Source organism: Thunnus thynnus, chromosome 16 (assembly GCF_963924715.1).
Source record: "Thunnus thynnus chromosome 16, fThuThy2.1, whole genome shotgun sequence".
Taxonomy (NCBI): domain Eukaryota; kingdom Metazoa; phylum Chordata; class Actinopteri; order Scombriformes; family Scombridae; genus Thunnus; species Thunnus thynnus.
The window spans coordinates 167,501-190,000 of NC_089532.1; the positions used below are offsets into that span (position 1 = coordinate 167,501).

The window sequence follows — 22,500 nt, forward strand, 5'->3', positions numbered from 1 at the left end:
CCTCCACCACCTCCATCACCTCCACCACCTCCGTCACCTCCACCACCTCCACCACCTCCACCACCTCCGTCACATCCGTCACCTCCACCACCTCTGTCACCTCCGTCACCTCTGTCACATCCGTCACCTCCACCACCTCTGTCACCTCTGTCACCTCCACCACCTCCACCACCTCCATCACCTCCACCACCTCCGTCACCTCCACCACCTCCGTCACCTCATCACCTCCACCACCTCCGTCACCTCCATCACCTCCACCACCTCCACCACCTCTGTCACCACCACCACCTCCGTCACATCCGTCACCTCTGTCACATCCGTCACCTCCACCACCTCCATCACCTCCACCACCTCTGTCACCTCCGTCACCTCCACCACCTCCACCACCTCTGTCACATCTGTCACCTCCATCACCTCCATCACCTTGTCACCTCCGTCACCTCCACCACCTCCGTCACATCTGTCAACTCCACCACCTCTGTCACCTCCACCACCTCCGTCACCTGTCACATCTGTCAACTCCACCACCTCCGTCACCTCCACCACCTCTGTCACCTCCACCACCTCCGTCACATCCGTCACCTCCACCACCTCCGTCACATCCGTCACCTCCACCACCTCTGTCACCTCCACCACCCCCGTCACATCCGTCATCTCCACCACCTCCATCACCTCCACCACCTCTGTCACATCCGTCATCTCCATCACCTCCATCACCTCCACCACCTCCGTCACATCCGTCACCTCCATCACCTCCACCACCTCCGTCACATCCGTCACCTCCACCACCTCTGTCACCTCCACCACCTCTGTCACCTCCGTCACCTCCACCACCTCTGTCACATCCGTCACCTCCACCACCTCCACCACCTCCGTCACATCCGTCACCTCCATCACCTCCACCACCTCCGTCACATCCGTCACCTCCACCACCTCCGTCACCTCTGTCACCTCCACCACCTCCGTCACATCCGTCACCTCCACCACCTCCATCACCTCCACCACCTCCGTCACATCCGTCACCTCCATCACCTCCACCACCTCCGTCACATCCGTCACCTCCACCACCTCCGTCACCTCTGTCACATCTGTCAACTCCACCACCTCCGTCACCTCCACCACCTCTGTCACCTCCTTCACCTCCACCACCTCCGTCACCTCCCTCACCTCTGTCACCTCTGTCACCTCCACCACCTCCGTCACATCCGTCACCTCCACCACCTCCGTCACATCCGTCACCTCCACCACCTCTGTCACCTCCACCACCCCCGTCACATCCGTCATCTCCACCACCTCCATCACCTCCACCACCTCTGTCACATCCGTCATCTCCATCACCTCCATCACCTCCACCACCTCCGTCACATCCGTCACCTCCATCACCTCCACCACCTCCGTCACATCCGTCACCTCCACCACCTCTGTCACCTCCACCACCTCTGTCACCTCCGTCACCTCCACCACCTCTGTCACATCCGTCACCTCCACCACCTCCACCACCTCCGTCACATCCGTCACCTCCATCACCTCCACCACCTCCGTCACATCCGTCACCTCCACCACCTCCGTCACCTCTGTCACCTCCACCACCTCCGTCACATCCGTCACCTCCACCACCTCCATCACCTCCACCACCTCCGTCACATCCGTCACCTCCATCACCTCCACCACCTCCGTCACATCCGTCACCTCCACCACCTCCGTCACCTCTGTCACATCTGTCAACTCCACCACCTCCGTCACCTCCACCACCTCTGTCACCTCCTTCACCTCCACCACCTCCGTCACCTCCCTCACCTCTGTCACCTCTGTCACCTCCACCACCTCCGTCACCTCCGTCACCTCCACCACCTCCGTCACATCCGTCACCTCCACCACCTCCGTCACATCCGTCACCTCCATTACCTCCGTCACCTCCATCACCTCCGTCACCTCCACCACCTCCGTCACATACGTCACCTCCACCACCTCCACCACCTCCGTCACATCCGTCACCTCCATTACCTCCGTCACCTCCATCACCTCCGTCACATCTGTCACCTCCGTCACCTCCACCACCTCTGTCACCTCCACCACCTCTGTCACCTCCACCACCTCCGTCACCTCTGTCACATCTGTCACCTCCACCACCTCCGTCACCTCCATCACCTCCATCACCTCCGTCACCTCCACCACCTCCGTCACCTCTGTCACCTCCATCACCTCCACCACCTCCCTCACCTCTGTCACCTCTGTCACATCTGTCACCTCCGTCACCTCCATTACCTCCGTCACCTCCACCACCTCCATCACCTCGTCACCTCCGTTACCTCCGTCACCTCCGTCACCTCCACCACCTCCGTCACCTCCGTCACCTCTGTCACCTCCATCACCTCCACCACCTCCGTCACCTCCCTCACCTCTGTCACCTCTGTCACATCTGTCACCTCCGTCACCATCACTTCCATCACCTCGTCACCTCCGTCACCTCCATCACCTCCACCACCTCCGTCACCTCCATCACCTCCATCACCTCCACCACCTCCGTCACCATCACTTCCATCACCTCGTCACCTCCGTCACCTCCATCACCTCCACCACCTCCGTCACCATCACTTCCATCACCTCCGTCACCTCCGTCACCATCACTTCCATCACCTCCACCACCTCCGTCACCTCTGTCACCTCCATCACCTCCACCACCTCCGTCACATCCATCACCTCCATCACCTCCACCACCTCCGTCACATCCATCACCTCCATCACCTCCACCACCTCCGTCACCATCACTTCCATCACCTCCGTCACCTCCATCACCTCCATCACCTCCACCACCTCCGTCACCATCACTTCCGTCACCTCCGTCACCTCCGTCACCTCCATCACCTCTGTCATGATGCTACTTTGTAATTTATAAAACTAAAATCTGTTGAATGTTATTTTAAAGTGTGTCATGTTTGATGCTTTCATACGTGATTAATAACAAACACTTTGACTGATGTTTGGTCGGAGAGCTGATTTAGCTGCTGACAGCGTCAGTTTCAGTCTGAACGGCGGCAGATTTAGACGTCAGCAAAGCTACAGCGTCCATCAAACAGCAGCAGCGTTTAACTGTAAATCTTTAAATGACAACAGAAATAAACAAATTTGCTGATTTCACAAATCTCCACCAGTTGTTTCCCCCACAGTGACTTGTTATTAGTGTGATGTCACAGTGATAAAGCCAGAGGGGGCTGATGATGTCATGGATGATGTCACAGCGTGGGGTGGGGCTGGGTGTTTAATAGCTAGACTGGATATGTATCACAGATATCTGAACATTTCATTGTTCCTATAAACGACGTCACTTCCTACTAGTGAGACCTGAAGCCGCCATGTTGCTCACTAGATGTCTCGCTACGCTCGTCCTGAACTCAGATCAAACTGCTGCTGATCAAATATGAATCAACGTTCTGTTCCTGCGTCGCCTCAAATGTTTTCACAAACACTTTGACGGCGACTGTTTAGCTGTAATATATGAAAGTTTTTAACCAGGCCGCCATTTTGAAAACGGCGGTACGTCTCCCGCCACGTCGATCTCTGTCAGTTACAACGTCAGATATTTAAACAGCATTTTGGACAGAAGGAATTATAATTATGGATGTTCACAATATTTATACAGATGTTCACTATTGTATTTTTCCCAGTAAAATTGCAGTTGTACAAAATCACATTTTCACTTGTCAAAATGTGATTTTGGATATTTAAAATTAAATTATGGATATCTGAAATGAAAATTATGGCTAGTAAGAATTGGATTATAGATATGTGCAGTATATAGCCACTCTAGCTATTAAATGTTAAAACAGCTTACCATAAATTACCAGACCTTTCTAGCCTGCTCCTCATCTCTGCTGGAGGCTAGCAGCTCCAGGCTACATTAGCCGCTACTAGCATAACACATCCCAATCTCCAAGAGCATTATGGGTAATGTAGGCAGCAGGAAGAAGAATGTGTGGAATACAAACACCATAAATGTGAGTGTGATGATGTTGCAAAGAGAATCTGAAGGTGACGAAGATGATTTTCTCTGTTGCTGCATCACAACGTTTCCTCCATCAAACCCACCAGAGCTTCACTCACACCACTGTTTGAGACGCTGTAATGCCACAAATGAAATATTGATCAAGTGTCACAGATCAAAGCTTCAGCTCTCTGAACCAATAACAACTGATCACACACACACACACACACACACACACACACACACACTCAGATTAATATAATGACAGAGAGACAAAGCAGAGAGTGAATGAAGAGAGAGAGGGAGGAGATGGTCGTGTGAACCATCTTTAATCTGCAGAGTGGGTGGTCCACACACACACACAGATCAGGGAGGCCTGCAGACGTTTGTTTGGACAAACTGAAGTAGCTGCTGTTCATGTGAGAGTGATACTTTAGGTACATTTCACTCCTGACAACATGTCCGTTTACATATATGTATATATATACATCTGCCTATATACACACACACACACACACACACATATATATATATATATATATATATATATATATATAGATATAGATATAGATATATTTCTTTACAGTGATCACTATGTAGTGATGAACCTACAGAGAATTTTCAGTGACTCTGCAGCTCCTCTCGGCTTTACGGAGCTTTATAGTGAGTTTCAGCTCATTGTTTATCTGTCCGGCTGCAACTTTACTGTTCTGGTTCACTCTCAGCGTCTCATAGCGTCGTTTTCAGAGTAAAAGCTGTAAAAAGCCGCTGTACACTACCTGCTCACAGTTAGCTGTACACTAACAAACACACACAGTTAGCTGTACACTAACAAACACACACAGCTGTACACTAACAAACACACACAGTTAGCTGCAGACTAACAAACACACACAGTTAGCTGCAGGCTAACAAACACGCACAGTTAGCTGCAGACTAACAAACACACACAGTTAGCTGCACACTAACAAACACACACAGTTAGCTGCAGGCTAACAAACACGCACAGTTAGCTGCAGACTAACAAACACACACAGTTAGCTGCAGGCTAACAAACACACACAGTTAGCTGCAGGCTAACAAACACACACAGTTAGCTGCAGACTAACAAAAACACACAGTTAGCTGCAGACTAACAAACACACACAGTTAGCTGCAGACTAACAAACACACACAGTTAGCTGCAGACTAACAAACACACACAGTTAGCTGCAGGCTAACAAACACGCACAGTTAGCTGCAGGCTAACAAACACGCACAGTTAGCTGCAGGCTAGCTGGTGAACATAGTGGAGCATTTAGCAGCTACAGAGCAGATATTTCCCTCAGGAGTTGGTAGAAACACGATTCCACATGAAGGTTCAACATATCAGCTTAAAGCTGATGATGAGTCAGAGTTAATGTTCACTACTTGTTTCTGAAGGAGACTAAACATCGGTTATTGATGACTTATTGATCACTTGTTGCAGGGTTAACTTGCAGGTGAATTCAGTTGAAATCTTTCAGTTTAATGTCACATTTAATGACGAAAAGCAGCAAATCTTAGTTTAATTTGAATTTAGTTCAGTTTTATTTATAAATAACTGAAACATTTAATCATCAGTTGATTATCAATCAATTATCAGAATAGTTGATTCATTTTCTGTTGATGGTTCAACAGAAACAAACTGCAGCTGTTTTAGAGGTCGTGTTTCCTGACGGCTGCAGTGTTTGTGTGTCCGTCAGTATTTACTGTGAGTGTGTATTTGTGTGTGTGTGTGTGTGTGTATTTATATATATATATATATGTGTGTGTGTGTGTGTGTGTGTGTGTGAGAGAGAGTGTGTGTTCTTTAAGTTGCGGCTCTCAGCAGCTTAATGTCGGTATCTAAATTCATGGTTGCGGCGGCGGCGCGGCGGGGCAGATCAGAGCTGGATTGTGTTGGATTTGACTGAAGCTCATTTAATCACGTCGACACCGTCATTAATATTCATGCAGTCAGCTGGAACACACACACGGCAAACTTTCTGCTTGCTGCTCGCTGCACAAAATGTATTAAATACAGCTTAAAAAATTAATGGACTTTAGTTTATATTACATGAGCCCCCCCAGCCCCCCCCCCCCCCCCCCCCCCCCTCATTGGTTAACCATGATTGGTCCTCTGATTGGCCTTTGTATTTTCCCTTTTTTCTGCAGATTTCTGCGTCTTTGACAAGACTTCAAAGCGAACGCGAGGCATGAACGGTCATTTAGAAGGATTTAAGCACATTATCAGATCTGTAATTGTACATGAATAATAAGACGCTGCGCCGCACAATTAGCTCTGAGTCCACAAGAAGATCACAGACGCTGACGGAGACACGAAATGAGAAAAGTTTCACTGTCAGGACACTACTGATATATAGAGCTGCAGCAGCACCCAGACCAGGTCTGACACCGGGTCTGAGACTGAGACCAGGACTGAGACTGAGACCAGGTCTGAGACTGAGACTGAGACCAGGACTGAGACTGAGACCAGGTCTGAGACCAGGACTGAGACTGAGACTGAGACCAGGACTGAGACTGAGACCAGGTCTGAGACTGAGACTGAGACCAGGACTGAGACTAAGACCAGGACTGAGACTGAGACTGAGACCAGGACTGAGACTGAGACCAGGTCTGAGACTGAGACTGAGACCAGGACTGAGACTGAGACCAAGACTGAGACTGAGACCAGGACTGAGACTGAGACCAGGTCTGAGACTGAGACTGAGACCAGGACTGAGACTGAGACCAGGACTGAGACTGAGACTGAGACCAGGACTGAGACTGAGACTGAGACCAGGACTGAGACTGAGACTGAGACTGAGACCAGGACTGAGACTGAGACCAGGACTGAGACCAGGACTGAGACTGAGACCAGGACTGAGACTGAGACTGAGACCAGGACTGAGACTGAGACCAGGACTGAGACTGAGACTGAGACCAGGACTGAGACTGAGACCAGGTCTGAGAGTGAGACTGAGACCAGGTCTGAGACTGAGACTGAGACCAGGACTGAGACTGAGACCAGGTCTGAGACTGAGACCAGGACTGAGACTGAGACTGAGACCAGGACTGAGACTGAGACCAGGTCTGAGACTGAGACTGAGACCAGGACTGTGACTGAGACCAGGTCTGAGACTGAGACCAGGACTGAGACTGAGACTGAGACCAGGACTGAGACTGAGACCAGGTCTGAGACTGAGACCAGGACTGAGACTGAGACCAGGACTGAGACCAGGACTGAGACTGAGACTGAGACCAGGACTGAGACTGAGACCAGGTCTGAGACTGAGACCAGGACTGAGACCAGGTCTGAGACTGAGACTGAGACCAGGACTGAGACTGAGACCAGGTCTGAGACCAGGACTGAGACTGAGACTGAGACTGAGACCAGGACTGAGACTGAGACTGAGACCAGGTCTGAGACTGAAACTGAGACTGAAACTGAGACAAGGACTGAGACCAGGTCTGAGATCAGGACTGAGACCAGGTCTGAGACTGAGACCAGGTCTGAGACTGAGACTGAGACCAAGACTGAAACTGAGACCAGGACTGAGACCAGGACTGAGACTGAGACCAGGACTGAGACCAGGTCTGAGACCGGGTCTGAGACCAGGACTGAGATTGAGACTGAGACTAGGACGGAAACTGAGACCAGGACTGAGACTGAGACCAGGACTGAAACTGAGACCAGGACAGAGACTGAGACCAGGACTGAGACTGAGACTGAGACCAGGACTGAGACTGAGACTGAGACCAGGTCTGAGACTGAGACCAGGTTTGAGACTGAGACCAGGTCTGAGACTGAGACCAGGTTTGAGACTGAGACTGAGACCAGGTCTGAGACTGAGACTGAGACCAGGTCTGAGACTGAGACCAGGACTGAGACTGAGACCAGGACTGAGACTGAGACTGAGACCAGGACTGAGACTGAAACTGAGACCAGGTCTGAGACTGAGACCGGGTCTGAGACTGAGACTGAAACCAGGACTGAGACTGAGACCAGGTCTGAGACTGAGACCAGGACTGAGACTGAGACCAGGACTGAGACCAGGACTGAGACTGAGACTGAGACCAGGACTGAGACTGAGACCAGGTCTGAGACTGAGACCAGGACTGAGACCAGGTCTGAGACTGAGACTGAGACCAGGACTGAGACCAGGACTGAGACTGAGACCAGGTCTGAGACCAGGACTGAGACTGAGACTGAGACTGAGACCAGGACTGAGACTGAGACTGAGACCAGGTCTGAGATCAGGACTGAGACCAGGTCTGAGACTGAGACCAGGTCTGAGACTGAGACTGAGACCAAGACTGAAACTGAGACCAGGACTGAGACCAGGACTGAGACTGAGACCAGGACTGAGACCAGGTCTGAGACCGGGTCTGAGACCAGGACTGAGATTGAGACTGAGACTAGGACGGAAACTGAGACCAGGACTGAGACTGAGACCAGGACTGAAACTGAGACCAGGACTGAGACTGAGACAAGGACTGAGACTGAGACTGAGACCAGGACTAAATCTCTACCTGTCTGTGTATCTCTACCTGTCTGTGTATCTCTACCTGTCTGTGTATCTACCTGTCTGTGTATCTACCTGTCTGTGTATCTCTACATGCTTCCAGCAGAGAGCAGCCTGCACACACCTGTCTGTCTGTCAGTGTGTGAATAATCTCTCTGTGTTTTGTTGCTTACTTTTGAATTAGCAAGCATTTAAAGAGGGAGCAGCCACTGTTTTAATTACACCTGAGGAGCTCAGCTCTGATTGGTAGCCTCTGTAACGAGAGTCGTTAACCGTCCTTAACGAGGCCGAGATATTAAAGCGTGTTTACTGAGATGATGAGCTTTTAGAACTACATGACGACAGGATTACTGCTGTTAATGATGACTACAGACAGACAGGTGAACAGGTGGTTACAGTCTGTTTCAATGAAAATGTTTGTGTTTTTCAGCTAACCCCAGAGTGAACGTGGAGCTGCGTCAGCGTCTTCCTTCACCTGCCAGACAGCAACTCATCAACCCTGACAGGTAGATACATCACCTGACAGTGTAAAGTGCTGCTGGCTCCCCCTGCAGGCTGCAGTGTGTATTACAGGCACAGCAACAACAAGCATACTGAGTGTCAGTTCACACAGCTGATGTTACACTACAGCACTCAGACTAACTCCTCATCCATTCAGTTTTCAGTTTTATTTATATAGCAGCAAATAACAACAAAAGTCATCTCAGGGCTCTTTTTCACGTAGGGCAGGTCTAGACCGAACTCTTTTATGTACAGAGACCAACATTCCTCCATGAGCAGCACTTGGTGATAGCAGCAAAGAAAAACTCCCCTTTAATGGGAAGAAACCTCCAACAGAAACGGATCTCACACACGCGTCGGAGGGAGCGGCAGCCGTGGTGTCACTATCGGAGGTCTCTTGACACTGCTCTGAATTGACAGGATCATCAGACACTGCGTGAAAGGGGTATATATATATATAATTATATATATATAATTTCTTGCAGTATGTGGCACTGGAGATGACTTATTGGAAATTGTGTATATATTTGATGAACTATGTGTCATTTAAGCCTCACTTCCTGTTACTACATACGTGAAATATTAACACAGCAATACATTTACCAGAAGGCCAATGACAGGAATATACATTTTCATGCATATTGGATGCATGTAGGAGATAACTTTCACTTCCTGTGTCCACTATGTGGCACTAGAGAACACCCACTAATTATACGTCATGTTGCTGTATATCATGTGTAGACCACGCCGTGTAAATTTCATGTAAATCGGATGATGTTTGTTACATAAGGCTGACTTCCTGTTGTCAGTAGATGGCGCTATGACTATGACTCAATATTGACATGTACATGTGTTCAGGCCTGGACTCTTATCAAACGTGAGAAATTTGGAGCAGATTGGACGATGTAAAGTCAAGTTACTACAACTTCCACTTTAATGCCCCAAACATGTTTTGGGCAAACTTCACCAGCACGCCACACCGAGGGTGATCCATGAAATGTAAAAAGCTTCGGAATTTAACATTGCAAAGGTCTTTAGATATCATCTACCAAATTTGAAGGTGCTTGGGTTAAATCTGGAAGAGAAGTTTGTTCAAGCACAACACAACCTGTCAATGGCTTCACTTGACGAAAAAAATGCAAAATAGATTCAAAATGGCTGACTTCCTGTTGGACTTAGGAAATCTGGCTGTGGCTCAGGAGGTAGAGTAGGTCATCCACTAATCGGAAGATCGGTGGATCGATCCCCGGCTCCTCCAGCCCACATGTAGAAGTGTCCTTGGGCTGGGGTTAGGGTTAGCTTAGGGTTAAGATACTGAACCCCAAATTGCCCCCAATGGCTTTGCCATCAGTGTGTGAATGTGTGTGTGAGTGGGTGAATGAGGCTTGTAGTGTAAAAGCGCTTTGAGTGGTCGGAAGATTAGAAAGGAGCTATATAAGTGCAGTCCATTTACCATTTACCATTTTTCTAGGTTTTGTTAGTACACATGCAGCTGCATTCTGGACCAGCTGGAGAGTCTTTAGAGACTTGTTAGGGCAGCCTGATAATAAGGAATTGCAATAATCCAGTCTAGAAGTAACAAATGCGTGAACTAGTTTTTCTGCATCTTTTAGGGACAGGATGTGCCTGATTTTTGTGATATTACGTAAGTGAAAAAAGGCAGTCCTTGAGATTTGATTTATGTGGGAGTTAAAGGACATGTCCTGATCAAAGATAACTCCCAGATTCCTTACGGTGGTGCTGGAGGCCAGGGTAATGCCATCCAGAGTAGCTTTATCATTAGATAATGTGTTTCTAAGGTGTTTAGGGCCAAACACAATAACTTCAGTTTATTCTGAGTTTAGTAGCAGAAAACTGCAGGTCATCCAGGTCTTTATGTCGTTAAGGCATGTTTGGAGTTTAGTTAACTGATTGGATTCATCTGGCTTCACTGATAAATATAATTGGGTATCATCTGCATAACAATGAACATTTATGGAGTGTTTCCTAATAATATTACCTTAAGGAAGCATATACAGAGCATTCAGAAAATATTCAACCCCTTTTTCACATTTTATCATGTTGCAGCCTTATGCTAAAATAGTTTAAATTCATTTTTTCCCTCATCAGTCTACACTCAATACTTCATAATGACAAAGTGAGACAGAATTTTAGAAATTTTTGCAAATTGATTTAAAAGGAAAAACTGAAATATCACATTGACATAAGTATTCAGAGCCTTTGCTATGACACCTGAAATTTAGCTCATCTCTGAGATGTTTCTACACCTTGATTGGAGTCCATTGGTAAATTCAATTTATTGGGCAGATTTGGAAAGGAACGCACCTGTCTATATAAGGTCTCACAGCTGACAATGAGTATCTGAGCAAAAACCAAACCATGAGGTGGGAGGACCTGCTCGCAGAGCATAGCCACAGCATTGTGTCGAGGCACAAATCTGGGGAAGTTTGGAATAACCAGGACTCCTCCTGGAGCTGGCCACCCGGCCAAACTGAGCAATCGGGGGAGAGGAGACCAAGAACCCGATGGTCACTCTGGCCGGGCTCCAGAGATCCTGTGTGGAGATGAGAGAAACTTCCAGAAGGACAACCATCACTGCAACACTCCACCGATCTGAGCTTCATGGCAGAGTGGCCAGACGGAAGCTTCTCCTCAGTGAAAGACAGGAAATCACCTGAAGGACTCTCAGACTATGAGAAACAAGATTCTCTGGTCTGATGACACCAAGATTGAACTGTTTGGGCCAGAGGTTCACCTTCCAACAGGACAACGACCCTCAGCACACAACCAAGACAACACAGGAGTGGCTTAGAGAAAACTCTACGAATTTCCTTGAGCGGCCCAGCCAGAGCCGTGACTTGAACCCAATTGAACATCTCTGGAGAGACCTGAAAATGGCCGTCCACCGACAGTCCCCATCCAACCTGACCGAGCCTCAGAGGATCTGCAGAGAAGAATAACAGAAAAACCCCAAATCCAGGTGTGCAAAGCTTGTTGCATCAAACCTAAGAAGACTCGAGGCTGTGACCGCTGCCAAGGGTGCTTCAACTAAGCACTGAGTAATGGTCTGAATACTTATGTCGATGTGATATTTTACTTTTTCCTTTTGAATTAATTTGCAAAAATTTCTAAAATTCTGTCTCACTTTGTCATTATGGGGTATTGAGTGTAGATTGAGGGAAAAAATGAAATAAATGATATAAGCATAAAGCTGCAACATAACAAAATGTGAAAAAAGTGAAGGGGTCTGAACACTTTCTGAATGTACTGTATAAGGTGAATAGAATTGGTCCAAGTACAGAACCTTGTGGAACTCTGTGTCTAACTTTTGCCTTCATGGAGGATTCATCATTAATGTGTACAAACCGATCGATTGATAAATAGGATTTAAACCAGCTTAATGCAGTTCCTTGAATGCCAATTAAATGTTCAAGTCTCTGCAAAAGGATTTGATGGTCAATTGTGTCGAATGCAGCACTAAGATCTAACAAGAAAAGCACAGAGAGAAATCCTTTGTCTGATGCAGTTAGGAGGTCATTAGTGACTTTCACCAGTGCTGTCTCTGTGCTATGATGCCTCTAAATCCTGACTGAAAATCCTCAAATAAACTATTGTTATGTAGAAAGTCACATAACTGATTAGAGACTGCTTTCTCAAGGATCTTAGAGAGAAATGGAAGGTTAGATATAGGTCTATAATTGGCTAAAACACCTGAATCAAGAGTAGACTTCTTAAGAAGAGGTTTAATTACAGCTACTTTAAAGGACTGTGGTACATAGCCTGTTACTAAAGACAGATTGATCATATCTAGTAAAGAAGTGCTCACTAAGGGTAAGGCTTCCTTAAGCAGCCTAGTTGGGATGGGATCTAAGAGACAGGTTGATGGTTTACATGAAGAAATGGTTTAGGTTAATTCAGAAAGGTCAATCAGAGAAAAACAGTCCAAATATATGTCAGGATTTACTGTTGTTTCTAAGGTTCCTGTGTTTGGGGAGAGAACGGTGCCTGTTGAGGGCAGGAGGTGGTTAATTTTGTCTCTAATAGTTAGAATTTTATCATTAAAGAAGCTCATAAAGTCGTTACTACTGAGAGCTATAGGAATACATGGATCAATAGAGTTATGACTCTTTGTCAGCCAAATTGCTGAAAAGGAACCTAGGGCAGTTTTTATTCTCTTCTATTAATGCTGAGTAATAGGCGGCTCTGGCATTACAGAGGGCCTTCCTATATGTTTTAACACTATCCTGCCAGACTAAGTGAGATTCTTCCACTTTGGTGGAACGCCAAATCCTTTCATATTTTCACGATGTTTGCTTTAATTTCTGGGTTTGGGAGTTAAACCATGGAGCTAACCTCTAAAGGGGCGATTGAGTTTGAGTGTGAACTCCAGTGTCAATCCACTGTATGCTGCTACACCACAGCACTGGGATTAACTCCTCCATATTCAGCTGTAACAAAACGGCACAAGTTCATCAATAATTACTATAGACAGTCCCTTCAGGAGTTTTTTTTGTGATTATTGCAGCCAAAAATGTTTGATTTTGCAGCTTTTCTCAAAAAAATTGCAAGACAGTTTGTGATGTTTTGTCTCTTTTTGTGGTAAAATTGCAGGAATTCAGAAAAATATCAAGCAAAGTAAAATAATGTGATTTATTTAAACTGCTGCCAGTGAAGAGTCGTACGTAACGACTTCCTGCAGATCACAACTATATTTCAGCTGAACATGAGAACCATGAGGACTCAACGTTCTATAAAACAGAAAATACTGTACTTGAGTTCCATTTATAACCTTTATTAAATAAACTTTCAGCTCAACATCAGCAGCAAATAAAATCATCAATAATGTTATTAAAATAAATCTAGTTGGATGTTTGAGGCAGATTATGTCTCCTGACTCACTGAATCAAACCTCATTTGGGAACATTTGGGAACATTTGGGAACATTTGGGAACAGTTTTGCTCGTCTATGGCATCGTGTTTGTTGGCAGGTGAGATTTGTCGTCAGTTGCCGCCACACCAAACGCCACGATTGGTCCAAACCACAAGCAGCTGCTGATTCAGACGTTTCATGCAGAAAAGTTGCTGCAGTTTAGTAAAACTGAAGCTCTTGCATATATTGTGTAGATTTTTTTGGATTTGTGTTATTGCAATCACATGATCAGAGGGACTGGCTAGATCTCCTAATCAGGTCTTTTTGGCCCTGATCCCGATCAGAGCCCTTAATTGATGGATCTGATGTGAACAGTTGAAGTGGAGAACATGACTCCTGAACCTCTACAGAGAGACGACGTCTCACTCTGTTGGAGTTGTTGGAACTACAGAAACACTCCGGTTGTACAGCAGCATTACAGAGTGGAGCTTCTTCCTTCATAGAGGATCTTTGGTCGAGTACAGACACACAAACTGACAACAGACAAGTGTCGTTTAGTCATCAGGTGACTCACAGAATGAAGGTTAATCAGCTGATATGAGCTGAAAGCAACACTGAACACAGCAGAGGACAAAAGATCCACATTTGATTCATTTGATATGAATGATCCATTAAAATGTGTCTTGATCGATCCGATACTGATCTTTAGGATCAGCTTGGACTTGTCTAATAAAAACTGTTCTATTCTTGAGATGTAGTTTCAGGTTTTAGTTCATTTATGTCAGATATACGACACAGAGCATCTCTCTGCTCTGTTGCTGGTTTCTGTAGAATGAAGGTAAATTCATGTTTGTTTTCTAATCTCAACCGTCCTGTAAATCCGTGTGTGTTAAACTCCTGGAATAATGAGAGAGATGCAGCTGGTGAGTAAACAGACTGACTCATATCTGCAGCTGAGAAACAACATGGAGGCCGTCCTGGTGCGTGAAGGTGTTGATCTGCAGTGTTTGAGTCAGACTGGAGATCTTCATTAGCAGCTGTCCAACAATGATAATTAATGTCTAATTAATGTCCCTAAAATACAGTAAAACAAAGAAATCAAGATAAACAGGCTTCATTAACGTGCGTCTGATGTGTTTCACAGATCCAGTCTGAGTCCAGAACACATCGACTGGCCTCAAGGTGAGATCTGTTCTTTCTATTTATATAGTTGACATCAGTAACATTTGACAGGGCTGCTGTTTACCTGCCGTTTACCCGCTGTTACCTGCTGTTACCTGCTGTTACCCGCCGTTTACCCGCCGTTTACCCGCTGTTACCTGCTGTTACCTGCTGTTACCCGCCGTTTACCCGCTGTTACCTGCCGTTTACCTGCCGTTTACCCGCTGTTACCTGCCGTTTACCTGCCGTTTACCCGCTGTTACCTGCCGTTTACCCGCCGTTTACCCGCCGTTTACCCGCCGTTTACCTGCCGTTTACCCGCTGTTACCTGCCGGTTACCTGCCGTTTACCTGCTGTTACCTGCTGTTACCCGCCGTTTACCCGCTGTTACCTGCCATTTACCTGCTGTTACCTGCCGTTTACCCGCTGTTACCTGCTGTTACCCGCTGTTACCCGCCGTTTACCCGCTGTTACCTGCCATTTACCTGCTGTTACCTGCCGTTTACCCGCTGTTACCTGCTGTTACCTGCTGTTACCCGCCGTTTACCCGCCGTTTACCCGCTGTTACCTGCTGTTACCTGCTGTTACCCGCCGTTTACCCGCTGTTACCTGCCGTTTACCTGCCGTTTACCCGCTGTTACCTGCCGTTTACCTGCCGGTTACCTGCTGTTTACCTGCTGTTACCTGCTGTTTACCTGCCGTTTACCCGCTGTTACCTGCCGTTTACCTGCCGTTTACCCGCTGTTACCTGCCGTTTACCTGCCGGTTACCTGCTGTTTACCTGCTGTTACCTGCTGTTTACCTGCCGTTTACCCGCTGTTACCTGCCGTTTACCCGCTGTTACCTGCCGTTTACCCGCTGTTACCCGCCGTTTACCCGCTGTTACCTGCCGTTTACCTCCCGTTTACCTCCCGTTTACCCACCGTTTACCCGCTGTTACCTGCTGTTACCTGCTGTTACCTGCCGTTTACCTGCCGTTTACCCGCTGTTACCTGCCGTTTACCTGCCGGTTACCTGCTGTTTACCTGCTGTTACCTGCCGTTTACCTGCTGTTTACCTGCCGTTTACCCGCTGTTACCTGCCGTTTACCCGCTGTTACCTGCCGTTTACCTCCCGTTTACCCACCGTTTACCCGCTGTTACCTGCTGTTACCTGCTGTTACCTGCCGTTTACCTGCCGTTTACCCGCTGTTACCTGCCGTTTACCTGCCGGTTACCTGCTGTTTACCTGCTGTTACCTGCCGTTTACCTGCTGTTTACCTGCCGTTTACCCGCTGTTACCTGCCGTTTACCCGCTGTTACCTGCCGTTTACCTCCCGTTTACCCACCGTTTACCCGCTGTTACCTGCTGTTACCTGCTGTTACCTGCCGTTTACCTGCCGTTTACCCGCTGTTACCTGCCGTTTACCTGCCGGTTACCTGCTGTTTACCTGCTGTTACCTGCCGTTTACCTGCTGTTTACCTGCCGTTTACCCGCTGTTACCTGCCGTTTACCCGCTGTTACCTGCCGTTTACCTCCCGTTTACCCACCGTTTACCCGCTGTTACCTGCTGTTACCTGCTGTTACCTGCCGTTTACCTGCCGTTTACCCGCTGTTACCTGCCGTTTACCTGCCGGTTTCCTGCTGTTTACCTGCTGTTACCTGCCGTTTACCTGCTGTTTACCTGCCGTTTACCCACCGTTTACCTGCCGTTACCTGCTGTTACCTCCCGTTTACCCGCTGTTACCCGCCGTTTACCCGCTGTTACCTGCCGGTTACCTGCTGTTTACCTGCTGTTACCTGCTGTTTACCTGCCGTTTACCCGCTGTTACCTGCCGTTTACCCGCTGTTACCCGCCTGTTACCTGCCGTTTACCTCCCGTTTACCCACCGTTTACCTGCCGTTACCTGCCGTTACCTGCTGTTACCTCTCGTTTACCCACCGTTTACCCGCTGTTACCTGCCGTTTACCCGCTGTTACCTGCCGTTTACCTCCCGTTTACCCACCGTTTACCTGCCGTTTACCTGCCGTTACCTGCTGTTACCTGCCGTTTACCTGCCGTTTACCCACCGTTTACCCGTTGTTACCTGCTGTTACCTGCTGTTACCTGCCGTTTACCTCCCGTTTACCCACCGTTTACCTGCCGTTACCTGCTGTTACCTTCCGTTTACCTCCCGTTTACCCACCGTTTACCCGCTGTTACCTGCTGTTACCTGCCGTTTACCTGCCGTTTACCCGCTGTTACCTGCCGTTTACCTGCCGGTTACCTGCTGTTTACCCGCTGTTACCTGCCGGTTACCTGCTGTTTACCTGCTGTTACCTGCCGTTTACCTGCTGTTTACCTGCCGTTTACCCGCTGTTACCTGCCGTTTACCCGCTGTTACCTGCCGTTTACCCGCTGTTCCCTGCCGTTTACCCGCTGTTACCTGCCGGTTACCTGCTGTTTACCTGCTGTTACCTGCTGTTTACCTGCCGTTTACCCGCTGTTACCTGCCGTTTACCCGCTGTTACCCGCCTGTTACCCGCCGTTTACCCGCTGTTACCCGCCGTTTACCCGCTGTTACCTGCCGTTTACCCGCTGTTACCTGCCGTTTACCTCCCGTTTACCCACCGTTTACCTGCCGTTACCTGCTGTTACCTGCTGTTACCTCTTGTTTACCCACCGTTTACCTGCCGTTTACCTGCCGTTACCTGCTGTTACCTGCCGTTTACCTGCCATTACCCGCCGGTTACCTGCCGGTTACCTGCTGTTTACCTGCTGTTACCTGCTGTTACCTGCTGTTACCTCTTGTTTACCCACCGTTTACCTGCCGTTTACCTGCCGTTACCTGCTGTTACCTGCCGTTTACCTGCCATTACCCGCCGGTTACCCGCCGGTTACCTGCCGGTTACCTGCCGTTACCTGCTGTTACCTGCCGTTTACCTGCCATTACCCGCCGGTTACCTGCCGGTTACCTGCTGTTTACCTGCGCTGCTACTTTAACCTGTTAAGCAGTAGGTTATCTTTTGCCACCTGAAAAAACCAAATTCAACGAGTAATGGCTCCACACCTGTAAGGCCAATGAGTCTCTCCGTGTCTCCATCACCAGGCCAGAGAGAGATCTGGGGGTGAATAATAACCTTATAACAGTGAGTCAGTAGACACTGATGCTATTGACCTGAACTGCAACTCTACCAAATCTGATGCAAAAATGAAGCACAGCAGCGTTGCGTCCATTTCAAACAGCTTCTCTTCTACCTGTAAAATCTCTTGATTGCACAAACTGATCCGTCTTCCTGTCTGTCTCTCAGCCTCTCAGCACCTCCAGCACCCTCTGACCTCCTGCTCCTCGTCCCCTCGCTCCATCAGGAGGAGCGCGTCTCCTGTGTCTCCGCTGTCCTCCAGACCTCCGGGAGGCGGAGGGGAGATGGAGCTGGACCTGTCACCCGGCCGAGGCCCCTCTCCGCTGGCAGAGAGCTGCGCCGACGGCCCTGATGGAAGTCCCGCCTTCAGAAAACACCTGGTCAACACTGACGACAGGTGAGACGGTCCGCACTGTTATTATACTGCTAATAATACTAATACTACTAATAATACTAATACTGCTAATAATACTAATACTACTAATAATACTAAAACTAGTAATACTAATACTGCTAATAATACTAATACTACTAATAATACTAATACTACTAATAATACTAATACTGCTAATAATACTAATACTACTAATAATACTAATACTACTAATAATACTAAAACTAGTAATACTAATACTGCTAATAATACTAATACTACTAATAATACTAATACTACTAATAATACTAAAACTAGTAATACTAATACTGCTAATAATACTAATACTACTAATAATACTAATACTGCTAATAATACTAATACTACTAATAATACTAATACTGCTAATAATACTAATACTACTAATAATACTAAAACTGCTAATAATACTAATACTACTAATAATACTAAAACTAGTAATACTAATACTGCTAATAATACTAATACTACTAATAATACTAATACTGCTAATAATACTAATACTACTAATAATACTAATACTACTAATACTACTAATACTACTAATACTACTAATAATACTAATACTGCTAATAATACTAATACTACTAATAACACTAATAATACTAATACTACTAATACTAGTAATAATACTAATAATACTAATACTACTAATAACACTAATAATACTAATAATACTAATACTACTAATAACACTAATAATACTAATACTACTAATACTACTAATACTAGTAATAATACTAATAATACTAATACTACTAATAATACTAATAACACTAATAATACTAATACTATTAATAATATTAATACTAATAACACTAATAATACTAATAACACTAATAATACTAATAATACTAATACTACTAATAACACTAATAATACTAATACTACTAATACTACTAATACTAGTAATAATACTAATAACACTAATACTACTAATAACACTAATAATACTAATAATACTAATACTACTAATAACACTAATAATACTAATACTAATACTACTAATACTAGTAATAATACTAATAATACTAATACTACTAATAATACTAATAACACTAATAATACTAATACTATTAATAATACTAATACTAATAACACTAATAATACTAATAACACTAATAATACTAATACTGCTAATAATACTAATAATACTATCACTACTAATACTACTAATAATACTAATAACACTAATAATACTAATACTACTAATAATACTAATAACACTAATAATACTAATACTAATAACACTAATAATACTAATAACACTAATAATACTAATACTGCTAATAATACTAATAATACTATCACTACTAATACTACTAATAATACTAATAACACTAATAATACTAATACTATTAATAATACTAATACTAATAACACTAATAATACTAATAACACTAATAATACTAATACTGCTAATAATACTAATAATACTATCACTACTAATACTACTAACATCACTACTAATAATTCTACTACTATTATCAGTACTAATACTACTAATAACAGTATGTGGAGGGTTGAACAGAACACAATAAGTCGTAACAATAATGTTTATTTATTCGTCTCTGTATGAAATTAACCGTTAGATTTTATTAAGAAATCAAATTAAACAGATATAAATATGCTGTCGTAGAGTTCATCTTTACACATTCACAACTCTCAGAAAACTCTTGTATTCAAATAGTTTTTAATACTAATAAGTTTACGTCACACTTTCCAAAACAAGTCAGTAAAGACGACATGAATCATAAAAATCTAAATCTGATCTTATTCTGATGTTTTATCTTCACTACAGAGAGATTTATTAAAAAGTTTATTACTTTTGATTAAACTTCTTTAGTTTGTTTTTGCTTCTTTTGTGTCTTTTTGATGCTTTTTCAAATGAAGCGTGTGCAGCAGCCGCAGTTGCATCACTGAGAAATGTGACCTATTAAATGCAGAGTTGATTTGATTAGAGCAGCGACAGACAGAAATAGAAGGAGAGTAAAAGCAATAGAGGCGCAGAGTTGATTAGAAACAGCTGATATTATGAATTACAGAAGACAGTGTCAGCCATATTACAGTGTCTTATTTACCCGCTTTATTACGCTAAGAAGCAGCCTGACCTTTAAGGTAATATGAGAGAATTACAGGCGAACATCACTCACTGCTTATTAAAGCCGCTGCCTTCATCTCCCGCCTCATATCAACCTGACAACCTGAGGCTAAAACACCTGACCCCACAACACGCAGGTGAGCCGCTAATGAAACTCTCACACTCAACCTGTGAGCTCACAGGAGGCTGACCAATCACAGGCCAGCTGAACGATCACAGGCCAGCTGACCAATCACAGGCCAGCTGAACGATCACAGGCCAGCTGACCAATCACAGGCCAGCTGACTGATCACAGGAGGCTGACCAATCACAGGCCAGCTGAACGATCACAGGCCAGCTGACCAATCACAGGCCAGCTGAACGATCACAGGCCAGCTGACCAATCACAGGCCAGCTGACTGATCACAGGAGGCTGACCAATCACAGGCCAGCTGACCGATCACAGGCCAGCTGACCAATCACAGGAGGCTGACCAATCACAGGCCAGCTGACCAATCACAGGCCAGCTGTCCAATCACAGGCCAGCTGAACGATCACAGGCCAGCTGACCAATCACAGGCCAGCTGACTGTCAGCTGCTTTCACTCCTTCACTGAGTCGCTTTCTGTCTGAACTCGAGTTCGGTGAATCTGACTTCAGGTTTATCATCATATATAAGAACGTTACATCTACTGTATGTACAGTATATTACATTCAACAGGCAGTTATGTATTAATATGAATACTATTACCAGTAATATCAGTACTATAATATAAATAATAGTAATAATATCACTTAAATCCTGCTGCTTGGCTTGTTTTGATTGGTTGAAATGCTGCAGCTGGTTTGAAGCTGCTGAAAGAGAAACTGTCAGCAGAACTCTGATGTTTCAGTTTGTTTTATGACTTTTGTGTCTCTAACGAACCTCCTCTTGTCTCCTCTCGTCTCCTCTCGTCTGCTCTCGTCTCCTCTCGTCTGCTCTCGTCTCCCCTCGTCTGCTCTCGTCTGCTCTCGTCTGCTCTCGTCTGCTCTCGTCTGCTCTCGTCTCCTCTGGTCTGCTCTCGTCTCCTCTCGTCTGCTCTCGTCTGCTCTCGTCTGCTCTCGTCTGCTCTCGTCTCCTCTCGTCTGTTCTCGTCTCCTCTCGTCTGCTCTCGTCTGCTCTCGTCTGCTCTCGTCTCCTCTCGTCTGCTCTCGTCTGCTCTCGTCTCCTCCTGTCTCCTCTCGTCTGCTCTCGTCTGTTCTCGTCTCCTCTCGTCTGTTCTCGTCTGTTCTCGTCTGCTCTCGTCTCCTCTCGTCTGCTCTCGTCTCCTCTCGTCTGCTCTCGTCTGCTCTCGTCTCCTCTCGTCTGCTCTCGTCTGCTCTCGTCTGCTCTCGTCTGCTCTCGTCTGCTCTCGTCTCCTCTTGTCTGCTCTCGTCTCCTCCTGTCTCCTCTCGTCTGCTCTCGTCTCCTCTCGTCTGCTCTCGTCTGCTCTCGTCTGCTCTCGTCTCCTCTCGTCTCCTCTCGTCTGCTCTCGTCTGCTCTCGTCTGCTCTCGTCTGCTCTCGTCTCCTCTCGTCTGCTCTCGTCTCCTCCTGTCTCCTCTCGTCTGCTCTCGTCTCCTCTCGTCTGCTCTCGTCTCCTCTCGTCTGCTCTCGTCTCCTCTCGTCTGCTCTCGTCTGCTCTCGTCTCCTCTCGTCTGCTCTCGTCTCCTCTCGTCTGTTCTCGTCTCCTCTCGTCTCCTCTCGTCTGTTCTCGTCTCCTCTCGTCCGCTCTCGTCTCCTCTCGTCCCCTCTCGTCTCCTCTCGTCTCCTCTCGTCTGCTCTCGTCTCCTCTCGTCTGCTCTCGTCTCCTCTCGTCTCCTCTCGTCTCCTCTCGTCTGTTCTCGTCT

General features: G+C 46.2%; 1 protein-coding gene across 2 annotated transcripts in view; it reads left to right on the top strand.

Annotated features, from left to right (window-relative positions):
- The window catches only part of mipol1 (mirror-image polydactyly 1), an 81,907-nt gene that overhangs the window by 10,309 nt on the left and 49,098 nt on the right, over nt 1-22,500 (top strand). For both annotated transcript variants that reach the window (XM_067613249.1, XM_067613250.1), the window contains exons 3-5: nt 8,939-9,014; nt 15,024-15,061; nt 18,311-18,539. In XM_067613249.1, coding sequence (XP_067469350.1) covers nt 8,939-9,014; nt 15,024-15,061; nt 18,311-18,539 — 343 coding nt within the window. The remainder of the gene's footprint in view (nt 1-8,938; nt 9,015-15,023; nt 15,062-18,310; nt 18,540-22,500) is intronic.